The sequence below is a fragment of the Pangasianodon hypophthalmus genome, chromosome 3 (assembly GCF_027358585.1).
Source record: "Pangasianodon hypophthalmus isolate fPanHyp1 chromosome 3, fPanHyp1.pri, whole genome shotgun sequence".
Taxonomy (NCBI): domain Eukaryota; kingdom Metazoa; phylum Chordata; class Actinopteri; order Siluriformes; family Pangasiidae; genus Pangasianodon; species Pangasianodon hypophthalmus.
Genome location: NC_069712.1, coordinates 30,089,241 through 30,102,552, shown reverse-complemented (window position 1 = coordinate 30,102,552; position 13,312 = coordinate 30,089,241). Strand labels below are relative to the sequence as shown.

The window sequence follows — 13,312 nt, the reverse complement described above, 5'->3', positions numbered from 1 at the left end:
AAGAGAGAGAGAAAAAAAAGAGAGGCTGGTGAAGAAACGACTTTTTGTACCTGCAATAATAGCATAATGTCATATTTTATTCCTTAACTACATGCATGATGATTCCAGGAAATAAAAATGAAGTGAAGAAATGGATATTATTTTTAGTATCCAGGAATATTAGTGTAGTTTATTGGGTTTGGTGGCTTGGTTGGGTCTGGTACAGAAACATAACATAAATACTTACATTTCTAAATTTATAGATGTAAGAGAGAATGAGAGAGAGAGAGAGAGAGAGAGAGAGAGAGAAGGAGATCTGAGACATTAATCAGTCCACCTTCATTTAAAACATGACGAAATAGAAATCTAGACCAAAAAGCATGACATAAGCAGAACTTTGCTCCTGTCATGCTCCTATTTCCATCCATCACCTGCAGAACCTCAGTGAGTCATCTTCACAGAGCCGCATCTATTCAATCCAAGCTTTTCAACCAACACACTCAGACAGGCTGTGTGTTTTATCGGGTGTGTGTCAACGAGGTGTTCAAAGAGCCGCTTTTGTCTAAAAGAGGCCGTCACAGGACAGCCGACAATGGACTGCACCTCTAAGGAGGGTGTGTTTCCATGGTTACGGCTGCGGGCCACCCCATGAGTGTGCGTCCCATTTAAAACCGCAGCACTGCAACGCAGCAATGGCAGGCGGCAGGATTTATAGCAGTCTCTAAAATTGCTTTAATCAATCAGTCGGTCATGATTGCTTATTATTAGACCGTTGAAGTTAAATGATTTTATATCACTGGAGCTCAATCTGACACAACACCATGCAAACTTAAAATGATTCAGAATCAAATGACATAAATGACTCAGTGAAAATTGTGCTGTTGTTTGCAATTTTTTGGAAATAATATCTATTTTAAAGACATGAAGCAGCACTGCAGTATCACTGACCATCACATCTAACTGCTTGTGAAGTGTGCCGTCTTTTTAACCATCACTCCAAAGATCCAGAACAAACCTATCATCTAGGTGTTTCATTTGAAGTGAATAAAGTGGCAACATATAAAACAGCTGTATAAAGACTTCATGACAGTCAGAGTGCTGTCTGATAAACACACACACATTACATACACCACACACACACACACACACACATCACCTTTCTTCTTGACCATGACCATCAGCGGTGAGATGAAGCCTGAGTGTTAATCCGTCCTGATGCTTCAGCTGTCGTGAGAATAGAAATTAAAAGAAATGAAAAGGAAATAAAAGATGCGAATCAGGTATGCATGAACGAGACAGTGGGCATAAATGCAATGTGCATACTCCCTGACTCCCTGTGCTTCTTTCTCTCTCTCTCTCTCTCTTCTCCTCCTCCTCTTCCCATTCTCCCTCCCTCCATCCATCCATCCCCTCCCCCTCGCTCTCTCTTTCTCTCTCTCATCCCACTGTAGGCTCACCCATCTCTCGCTGCAGTATCGGGGTTGCAGGGGCTGCCATGTGACAAGACCAGAATATGCTACACGGATACACTCCTCTTAAAGGGCACACACATATGGAGCTTAGAAACTGACATAAAAATTTGAATATGATTTTTTTATATATATGTAATTATATAAGGTCACATTATTTTTTTTTCTGTAGTGTATCTAATCAGTTTACATCTTGGCAATGTTTTTTTCTTTGTTTTGAATTTGCTAGGTTTGCCTTTAAACATATATCATTTGAAATGAGGGGTTTTGAGATTTTAAAAAAATCAGAACCCTAAATACAAATCTCAAAAAAAAGAAAAAAAAGAAAGAAAAATCAATTCTCAAAAGTATTTTAAAAGGATTTTATGTAAATTAGGCCAAAGTTGAAAAGTAGACACTTTCAGAGTCTCTGAAGAAATGTGGAGAAGATTTAAGTAAATGCATCTATCCAAGTTTTTATGTTCACCTGACACAGCTATATTCTTACTAAGCAGCTAACTTTGGCCTAGCCCAACTATCTAGAAGGTTACTTAAATATTTACGCTGATCATATACTAAGGATCGATTATTAACATTACAACTTTTATTATTTGTTTGACCACTCTGAATGCTCTACTTTTTCTCATGGGAATCCCAGATGCTTCACTTTTGGCCTAGTTTACATAAAATCTGCATTTCTGAGATCTGAATTTTTTTCATATTTATATTTAGGGTTCTGTTTTTCTTTCTCAAAGCCATAACCCATAACTTCAAATTTTGTTTTTAAAGACAAATCTTACCCCTAGCAAGTTCAAAACAAAGGAAAAAAATGTACATTTATTAAATACACAACAGAAAAAGGAATTTAATATGTAAAGTTCATATTCAAATACTTCTGTCAGCTTCCAAGCTCCATACACAAACACAACAGAATATCTGAATATCTGAAGGTAAGTATTATACAGTATTTGCAGATTACTAATAATTTGGGTTATAAGATCTGTTCATATGAATATTACACATGACAGTAGATGCATTTGGGTGATTTATGGATAGCAGTAAGTGTGTTTGTATGTATACTTCCTTAAATTATCATTGTAATACCTTATAAAGGGATGGGTTATGGTTTATGTATTGGGCCATTAAAGTCAATCGTGTAGGTTTTACTCTTAGCTAGGTAGCTTATTTTCTGAAGGTCAATATAGAAGACCAATCAAGTCACCATTGCCATTACATACTGTGTAGATTTTCTGGCTGATTTATTTATTTATTTATTTTTTTGCATTACAATACCATTTCAGCTATGGCTGAAAAGGAAAATGCCCTGTCTTTTAAAGAAGGTCATGTTCTATGCTAAATCCTTTATATCTCACAAGGTTAATCAACAACATTTGTATTTTTTTTGCCTTAAATAATTACACAGCAATGAATAATTGAATAATTATGATTCATCGCTGTTTACATAACATGGATGCACTTTGTGCATTTTGAAGTATGGTTTCGGGAACTCCAAAACTATTCCATTAGCTGAATCACTACTTCAACTTTCTCACCCTCAGCACTTCACAGAACTCAATGCTTCTAAGCGATTGCATCATTTGTGCCTTTGGATAGAGAGTAGCTAATGTACTTCATATATATTTGTTAAAAAAAAGCAGCAAGTGAAGAAGGGGAATAATACTGTTTTTGTACACAATGTGGTTTAACCAAAACTTTAGGATAATTAAGTAACTTGTGACAAGTCGCAATTCGTGATGTGATTGTTCACAGGACAGACCTCAGATAAGGACCACAAGAAATCTAGAGATTTCTACAGCAACTTGAACCATTGCCGGATGAATAAAATTGAAAATGTAATATTGGTATGTCATGATTTGTGGGCCTCAATTATTTTTACTTCTTAAACATGGGGGTGGTTTATCTCCTGCACACTGATTACAAGGTTATATAACTTGCTCTTTCATAAGCACCTCTTATACTGTATACCAAACAGTATAATTAATCACTTCTATCCTGTTAATAACAGCTAATCTCTGGTTGGCGCCTGTTAAATTCACTTTCGTAATCTCCTTGAGCCCATTGCAGAGTAAACAGTAATAATGCAGGGGCACTGAGCAATGATGTTAAAATGATTAACCGTTGTTGTATATGCAAGAAGAATTCAGCAAGCGAAAATAGGCTGTTGTAGTACAAATCAATAGTTCAAAATAAAGAAGCTATTTTTCTGGAACACAAACTCAAATATCTGAAAACACACATGGTAATGGTAAGCCACTCCAATACTGGCATAAATAAAGCATTCCAGTGTTGGTTTATATGTTTTTGGGTGGTCTTGAACTCTAATCCCCAAGGGGGCAATGGATTGATGGGGGTACCACCACCATGGACCACCACGTTTACATGCAATACAATGAGGTTCAACAATCCACATGAATTAGTAAGTGTAATTCAAACCAAATGGCATGGTGGCATTGTTGCCTCACAATACCAGAGTCCCTGGTTTGACCCTGAACTTGTGACTGTGTAGTGTTTCGCATGTTCTGCTTGTGTCTGCAAGGGTTTCCAAGGGTTTGCTGTTTTCCTCCGACCCCCAAAAACATGCCAGAGGTGGATCAGCTACTCTAAATTGTCCCTAGTTGTGGATAAGTGTATGCATGGGTCTCTGAGAAGCACTGGCATCGCAGACAGGTGGAATTCCTGTCTCACGCCCACTGTTTCCCGTTATGACCTCTGGATTCACTGTGGTTACTGAAGATGGATGAGTAAATTTGAACTGATTTTATACTTAGCTGGCAAGGAGAGGCATTTAGTGTCATTGTTACCATATTACTGTCTGAGTAGAGTTTTGAAAGTTCATCCTGTTCCCATTTGGGATCCCTGTGGATTCTCGGGTGACTGAACAGGTAGACTGACTATTAAAGATAGCCCTAGGTGTGTCAGTGTTATCATCTTGTCAGCAGTAAAGCTACAACTAAGTTTTCCACCCCAGGAAAGTCTTCAGGACAGAGGCATTTGTTCTTTCTGGTTTCTCGATAACATAGGTTTTTGTCTTATTAACTTCAAGAGAGAGAAAAAGAGAAAGGTTTGTGAGGGAGCAACTGTTGAAAGTGATAAAGTGATAACAGGAATTAACTTGTTTCGCAGCCATTCCACAACATTAAATGTAACTGCAAACAAATAAAAAGTATGACATGTCATGATATGTTCTTTAAGAAATAAATAAATGTAATAGTTGGCAAATTGCTGTGGTATAAGAGGAATAACACACTTCAGGAATAATTCACTTCAGGGTGGTAACAGTAACTCCTCCAATTCCATTCCAATCAGATTCAAAGGTCTACCTGCCGATTATTCTTCCATTACCACAGACTATACAAATAAATCTCTAAATCATACAGAAGTTTAATTCATATTGGCCTCAATGGGTTTACTTTGTTCTGATTAGGTGTATTTGAGATTTTTTTTTTCAAATGGAGCTAATAATCAGATCATTAATGGCAGAGAAGGCTGCATGTAATTGTACCCCTTGTAAACAAGGTACAAAAGACATATAACGCACAGCTCCATCAGCAAAAAAAGGGAATAAAATGCAGACTACAGCAATACCAACTAGAGTAAAGTGCAGAGAATCATCGATCAAAATAAAGTTGGCAGAGAGGGATGAAGATGGAGCCAGAGATAGAGAAACCCAGCCAAAGAGCTGAAGAGTATATGCTGTACTCAGCACAAAAACCTGGGCACCATACTGAAAGCTAATTGCAGGCAGAGGATTGGTGGATGAACTGTCTGACTTGGTAGATCATGCATGAACACAAGGTTGCCAGGGTTGTGGTTTTAGGCCAAATTGGGATAGTCCATGGCCATCAAGTTCTTGTTTTAAAGCAAATAATTGGAATTAAATCAAATCAAATTTCACAAGCATAGGCTATGGCAAACAAAGGGAAATTGTAAGTGCAGATAGTGTAACTATGATGTACAGAACCATTTCTGTTGTAAGATATAATCATAAAGATCAGGAGAGGGAAAAGATGATCTTGTACCAGGCGATGATAAAAATGTGTATTGCAGACACTGCAAATCAGAAATGCGTGCACACCATGGTGCAAAGACTGAGAGAAAGAGAGAAAAAAAAAACTATGTCTCCCTTTTACAATGCCCAAACTTTTTGAGCTAGTTTCCAGTCTTTTTGTGTGGTTTTTGAGAAGTAGTCAGGATGGAAATTTTGCTGAGACTTGGCAACTTTGCATAAATAACACACTCAAGAAGTTGAGCCAAGTGTTTGAAACCATTCCTCACCATACCTGCAGACAGATATGTTATCTATCCTTAGAACCGTCGGTGTGAGGCAAGAATACACCCAGGATGGTATGCAAGGGCATGATCGACAAATGAATTTGCACCTTTATCACATACAGGGACTATTTAGCATAGCCAATACATCCACCAGCATTTTTTTGGGAGGTGGGAGGAAACCGGAGAACCTGGAGGCAACCCACATGAACGCAGAGAGAACCCAGGGTCAGGATCAAATATCCACTTTAAAAAAAAAATAATAATAATCCTACGTTCCAAGATAGACTGTCTATCGGATGTCACCATCAGAGCTCTGCCAGGAAGGACAGAGGACTAGACCCAGAGTGAGATCTATAAACTTCATCTAGAGCAGATGGCCAGACAGAGTGTACTGTTTTAGTGCCCCTGAGGCTGCATCTTGAGCTCTTTAACCTTCCCCTAAGAGAATTACAGCTGAGATCTCTATGATTATCTCCAAGGATGTGATCAGATAATGCTGACACAGCAGTATTGCCCAGGCTTGATCACTGTGATACTGTAAAAACTCTCCACACACCACCCTTATTCTGGCTCTAGGACAATTGCCAATCCTTGTTTCGATTTTTTATCAGTTTTCTTTTTACTTATCATGACAAGGTCAGAGCTAGGCCAGTATTTCTGAGAATTACTCTTTAAATAATTCATACTTAAAAGCTGGGAGTAACATTGTGTTATAAATGTTCTCAGATTGACTCATAGAGAGGAACAGGAGTTCACCCTAGGAGTAAATCTTTAGCAATAAAGTAAGCCAATCAACCGCACCCAATTTCTGTAGTATGAGCTGACAGTCTTAAACTGTATAGGTGCTTTGGATTTGGGTTCAACCTCACTAGTCGGGATAAGAAAACAGATTTCCAGGATATAATAGAGCCAACTAATGCCTTATATCCAGCTATTTTGTGCACTACCAGAGGAGTGCAAGGAAACATGGTACCTTCTCAGAATACAGACAAATGAAAGTCTATTATTTACACATAAAACTGTATTACAAACAGTGCATAAAATGGATATCAGTTTTGCCACAAGTTGCTCATGGCTGAAATTATCCATTCTGCCATCAGACACTCCAGCAGAGACACCATGATGGGCACAGAGACAGCCCAGGACCCACTGCGTCTGAAAGTATAACAGCTAATGCACATAATACCATAATATGATTACGTGGTTAACATGTGAGTAAATGCTGAGTAACTGTTTAAGAACCGAAGCACTCTTTAACCGAAATGAGTGTTTTTTTATATTCACAATCCACACATTCTCAATTATATCCTGCCATTTTACTCGAGATCAAATGAGCAGAGCAGCCAGATGACCACATGAGGCATGTCCCAAATAGTTGGCCTCAATCACCCATTACTACATTGTTTCTTGTAGTGTTGCTGGGGATATTTAATACAAATTAATTCTATTATATAAAAAAAGTATAACATCTTTAGGGGATCAGCAATAAACTGTTACACATCTTGACGAGCGTGGATGTTAGTGGATGTCCTACATACTCACCTATTTAAGAGTACTTTTTAAGGCTTAAGAAGCTTTGTGCATTGCGTTTATTCTTATACCTAAGTGTAGGAGTACATTTTCTGCTTTCTAAGAATTTTGATGCAACATAAGACAAAGCTCTCTGAGTATTTTCGGAGCAATCTCTTTTTAGTGCAACATAACTACTTCCGGATCTGATTTAGAAACACAATTACATGTACAAGGCTAAACACATTAAGCAGCCATCCACTACTGAAGATATAAGCATTAATGTTTTGGTCTGCACTTCTGACCATTACGTGTGGGTTGATGCATCAGAGGAATGCAGTAGATATGGCCATGAACAGTTGCACCACGCCTTTCTTCCATGTCTATGTCCTTCGTCTCATTACCAGTTTCACCATTGTTTGGACAATGGCTTCTTGGAACTCTTCCAAGCACTTAAAGCCCTTTACCTCTTTTCCCATGAGGCTCTGGTCCTCCTCATCCACAAACAACCATATGACCCTTGCTGCTTTCCTGACTGACACATCATGCTTTTTAATGCTGTGGAACGTCTATATGACAAGTTAGTTCCTTATCACTTGTGCTGTAGCAGCTATAGATGGTTGTTACCTCAGCAGCCTCTCTTTTCTTCCTCTCTCTTGAAGTTAATGAGACAAAAAAAAAAACACTTGTCATAGACCCAAGAAACCCGAATGCGTTCATAATGCAATCTCCCAACTGTTACCAAGCACTGACACTGGAGACTCCTTCCATAAATAAATCCTTAAATAAATGTCCAAATAATGTCCAAATCTTCACCATATCAAAGTTCATAGGGTTTTTTTAAAATGTGTATTTGTTTAGGCTTATATTATATATGGAGCGTCCACCATACAAGTCCCTGTGAATGAGTTAGTATAGAAATGGTAAGGTATTAGAATAAGCACATTAATAAAAACCTGTGATTTGAATTGCAGCCAGAACTAGTGTTAGAGTAGTAGAGTACAGTAATTTCAATCAGCTGTAAATTAATCACATTCATGGCATAACAATTGTTTTATTTCATGGTGCTCACAAAACTCCATAAAAGGCAAAGCTCAGAGAGAGCTGAAAATGACAAAATGACAACTAAATGGTGCAAGCACATGCACTAAAACTTCCAGGAATACGGCTCAGCCATTGCAGCGTGTCGGCTACCAGACACACACACACACACACACACACTAAGTCCTCCTTTTGTTATACGGCATTTCTTTTGTCCTAAATCATTGGTTAGACTTATTTGTTGTAATGTCATAAGTCGTTAATAAGAAATGAGTTCCACAAAATTTTCACTTAATTCTTATGTGTAATTGAAATAAATATGCAGCATAACCAGTATATAAATTTGCAGAAACTCATCACCATTTAAACAATCGGAAGCCGATCAATGGAAGTTCACATTAATGCTGGACTCCTTACACATAAACTTGGTCAAATATAGGAGCTCTTGTAGGATGCAAACATTTTTCAGAACTAACTGGATTTCATGAAAACCACAGTATGCTTATGCTCCTGCAAACGATTTATGAAAATACATTTGTATCCAGTTTGATAAATGAGGCCCAATATCTGTATTTCAGTAGCTAGTATTTGTAATATGAATAAAAATAGTGGAGTTGGTGTTGTTTCTCATGCTGTTCCACTACATTAACTGTCCTTAGGGAGCAACGAGGAGAGGAAACGAGGTTCACTGGGGATGCTACGTTCATTCGTCTTTTATAATTTTCCATCACATGGCAGACTGATAAACTAGGCATCACTTCTGTGCTATATGCTCCAGTTGGCACTAATATTAGCTTAGCACTATCAAAAACAGTTAACACTTCAAGAATGACGATGAGGACAAAGCCCTTATGAGTGCTCATTTAACCTCAGCTCACTCGAGACTTCCATTCAATCAGCTAGCATCAATCCAACTGCAGAGATTTGGGGACAGCTCCCAAACAACAGGGAATACACACACACACACCAAAAAACCGAGACATACACACATGTGCCTGTCAAGGTCAGGCTCTCATACACACATTCACAGCTTTTCCCAGAAGCCTTACCATCAAGTCCAAAGCACGAGGTGATTTTTTGGGCGTAGTTGCACAATCCATCGTAAGCAGGCTGCTGCACTGCACTCCTTTCACCCATCTTTGCCGAGACATAAACACTCGCTCGCTCCTACTCACACACTCCCAGGATGGCCTTGGCAGGACATTCTGAGCATCCGTACTCATCAATAATTCAGCCACGCACACACACACACACGCACGCTCAGAGGTACAAACACACTCAGAAAAGTGCTGAGATGGAGCGTCCTTGCTGTGTGTGTTCTAGTGGCAGAAAGGTACAGGTAGTGAAGAGCAGGCTGGTGCAGAGGAAGGGTGGGGCTTTTACAGGAAGAACACTGCTAATGCTAGGCTATTGACCCACCTCCATACACACATAAAGGATGCTCAGTAAGAAACAGGGCAATTGCAAAACCAAATCAGGATCAGTATTTGAATTCATTCGTCGAATAAATATTTGGACATGTTATTTTCTTATATGTGGTCCACCACCTTTTAAGGAACCAAAAGTAATTGGACAAACGAACAATCATAAATTAAATTGTCATTTTTAATTCTTGGTTGCAAATCCTTGGCAGTCAATGACTGCCTGATGTCTGGAACCCATAGACATCACCAGATGCTGTTTTTTTATTTTTTTTGTGATGCTTTGTCTGGCTTTTACTGCAGCTGCAGCTTGTTCTTGGGGGCATTTTGCCTTAAGCAAGTCAAATGCATGCTCAATTGGATTCAGGTCAGTTGACTGACTTGGCCATTGCAGAACATTCCACTTATTTGCCTTAAAAAAAAAAAAGTCTTGGGTTGCTTTCGAAGTATGCTGTGAGTCATTGTCCATCTGCACTATGAAGAACCATCCAATGAGTTTTGAAGCATCTGGCTGAATCTGAGCAGATAATATAGCTCTATACACTTCAGAATTCATCCTGCTGCTTTTGTCAGCAGTCACTTCATCAATAAATACAATGGAACCAGTTCCAGTAATCTGGTCTTCCTGTTTTTGAGGCTTACCAAACATCTTGTGGTAAACCCTCTGCATTTACTCTGGTGAAATCTTCTCTTGATTGTTGACTTTTGATGACACAGATAGGCGTACCTCCTTGAGGGTGTTCTTGATTTGGCCAACTATTGTGAAAGGGCTTTTGTTTTTCTACCACAGTTGTTTTCTGTGGTCTTCTGGGCCTTTTGGCATTCCTAAGCTCACCAATGTGCTCTTTCTTTATAAGAGTGTACCAAACAGTACCAAATTCAGTCAGACCTAAAGTTTTTCCTATCTCTCTGATGGACTTGTTTTGATTTTCAACCTAACGATGACTTGTTTCACTGGCAGTCACAGCCCTTTGGACTTGATATTGAGAGTTAACAAGAACAGATTCCAAATGCAAATGCCACACATAAAATCAAAATCTAGACCTTTTAACTGTTTACTTGTATGTGAAATAGTGAGAGAATAACAGACACTTAAAACTGTGCTCATTGTTTATTTCCATTCCATTTCCATCCACTGTCTCCATTCATCTGCTTAATTATCCATTATTTCCATCAAAGACCTCAGTTCCAATGTCAAGCAGACAAGATGGACCCTTTGCAATGTATTATTTAAGTGGCTGCATCACATTAGCATCATTCAAATACCTGCTTGCACAAGTACTCTGCATACTTGATCATCAGTTTTCATCATTAAAGCTTGACTTCTGACTTAGGCAAGTAATCCTTACCCCCCAGCTTTGGAAGCCCATTTCCACCAAAACCTGATTTTAATCTTCCCTCATGGTGATTTATTTTAAAGGTTCTTTGAAAGGTGATAAAAAAAGAGTAGATACATTTCTTGTTTCTAGTTTTTAAACTTTTGCCTCATTCTACTTTTATTTTGCCATGTTTGATACTGGCAACATTTAACAAACATTCCCAACCCTGGTCCTGGAGTATTCCCTGTCATTTGCTTTATAGTGTTTTCCCTACACATCTGATTCAACTAATCAGCTAATTAACAGCCCTTCTGGAGTTGAAGTGGGTGTGTTAGAGCAGGGTGAACACTAAAATATGCAGGGAAGGGGGGTCTCCAGAAACAGGACTGGGAACCTGTGCTCCAACAGCAAGGAGTTACTTCTGAAGTTCAAAACAGGGTGTGGTCCAAGTTCAACTTGAATTGGGTCCTGAAGACCCTCCCATTTCATATGCTTTGAGTGCCAGGTGTTCAGGCTGTGTAGCTGGACTGGTTTATCTGTGCAGCACTTTCCAATGTCATGCATTCCAATATAAATCCTATTTTTCCACAAGGTGCATACAGGTGACCTTGTTTCCTCTGATCGCCACTGGCATCAGGATACTGCCATATCTGGACGGCCTAATTCTGCATGTTCTCTCACCAAGGACCAAGGCATTCCAATTCAAAGTCACATGGGGCATACAGGTGACTGTTTCCTCTGTTTCTCACTAGTATCAGGATACTTCCATATATGGATGACCTGCTCGTGCATGTTCTCACCAAGGAGCAAGCCAGAGAAAACACATCCATCCTCTCAAATTGGGATCTCATGCCCTGTTCACACCTGGCATTAATATGCGTCCTGGGTGATATGATCATCGGTGGACAGCACTTAGTTGTGAATGGGGTCAAACATCCATAATGCCAGGTGTGAACAGCTATGCATCTCAGATGTCCACTTGCGATGGGATCACTTGAGACAATGTTAATACAAGGTGTCAACAGTGCCTCAGAAAAGAGCTCCCTCACAACAAGCAGGTGACGGGTCATTGGCCTGAAGCTGGAGTCTCTATTAACGTTAGCCACCTCATTAACCCACCTTGAGGTGGCTATGCATGCACCGCTGACAACAGATGCCTAGGCTTGCTAGAATTGTGGGTATTCCGGAGATGGGTCATAAGCTTGCAGCTGGAGTCAAGGCAGCTGAAAACAGTATCCCACTAGCATTTCAAGGCATTTTTAATACAAGGAGTTCAGCTGGGTGCAGTTCCCCAGTGGACTGACACGGTCACCAGAGATTATTCCCTCATTGCCTGGAGAGCTGTCTGGTACCACAGAGGTACTGGGGATGTGGCCCCTGGAGTAAGGTACATCAAACAACTGAGGTTTGTTTTTCTTGTCAGACAACATTGTTGAGTTTCTCAACCATCAGGATGGTAAGGGGGCAAGTGGAGCAGGATCTCCTAGTCTCATTGAGCAAGCCATCTGCCTGGCTACACAACGGCATTGTGGGTGCCCTGTTGAGCCTGCGCATAGGGCACTGCACGCATGGGAGAGGGTTCACAGAAACACAGTTACATTTTTACTAGTGTCTTGTTTCTCGTACTGTGCTCCAGAAGTGCTACAAATATGGTAGACATTTGTAGTCTTCCCCCCCCCCCCCAGATAATAATCCGGGTTGGAAATGCCAAAGGAAAAAACAATTTGACAAGATACCTAAGCTATAGCTTTCTGAAAGAGGTAGACATAATTGGACAAAGGGAACTGCAAAACGTTGAAAGGCCATAAAGGTGGCTTATGGATAGCTGAGCCATAAAGGTGGCTTATGGATAGCTTGTTCAGATAAGCAATAAATTAGCTAAGAGAATAAAAGAAATATTTCAAAAATGCATGCGAACACAACTCATATATATATAAAACACTGCAAAATATAGAATGCTTGGAGAAAATGAATATTTTAATTGGGACGGAAAGTATATAAGAAACCTAGTTTTTTTTTTTTCCAAAGATACAAAATAGATGCAAGGTGCAACAAGACATGTTTGATGCTGAAACACAATGCTCAGCGTACAGTATGTCAGTGAGGGCTGTAAGAATGCAACTCCTTTCCAATACACATCCCTACTTTAATGGTCTAAGATTGTGAGCATGCAATGCAATGATCTAAACAACAGCTCATTGCTGCATCATGGCAGTGACTTTTGACATTGTGTGTCAATCTGATGCAATGTCGTGAGCTACATTTCGACAAATGCTGCCACCAATCCGTCAAGCAGAACAGT

The 13,312-nt window shown here is 39.4% G+C and overlaps 1 protein-coding gene across 18 annotated transcripts in view; it reads right to left on the bottom strand.

The window, feature by feature from the left end:
- ablim1a (actin binding LIM protein 1a) overlaps positions 1-12,837 on the bottom strand; it is a 39,085-nt gene extending 26,248 nt beyond the window's left edge. For 16 of the 18 annotated variants that reach the window (XR_004577899.2, XR_008301446.1, XR_008301443.1 and 13 more), the window contains exon 1: positions 9,320-12,837. Coding sequence is in view for 2 of the 18 variants with exons in the window: in XM_026939432.3 (XP_026795233.2) it covers positions 9,320-9,407 (88 nt within the window). In the remaining 16 variants the exon portion in view is untranslated. Of the gene's footprint in view, positions 1-1,135; positions 1,204-1,302; positions 1,354-9,319 lie in introns of those variants that run through there. The other 2 variants (XR_008301440.1, XR_008301441.1) reach the window with 2 other exon arrangements.
- Between the last annotated feature and the right edge of the window lie 475 nt (positions 12,838-13,312).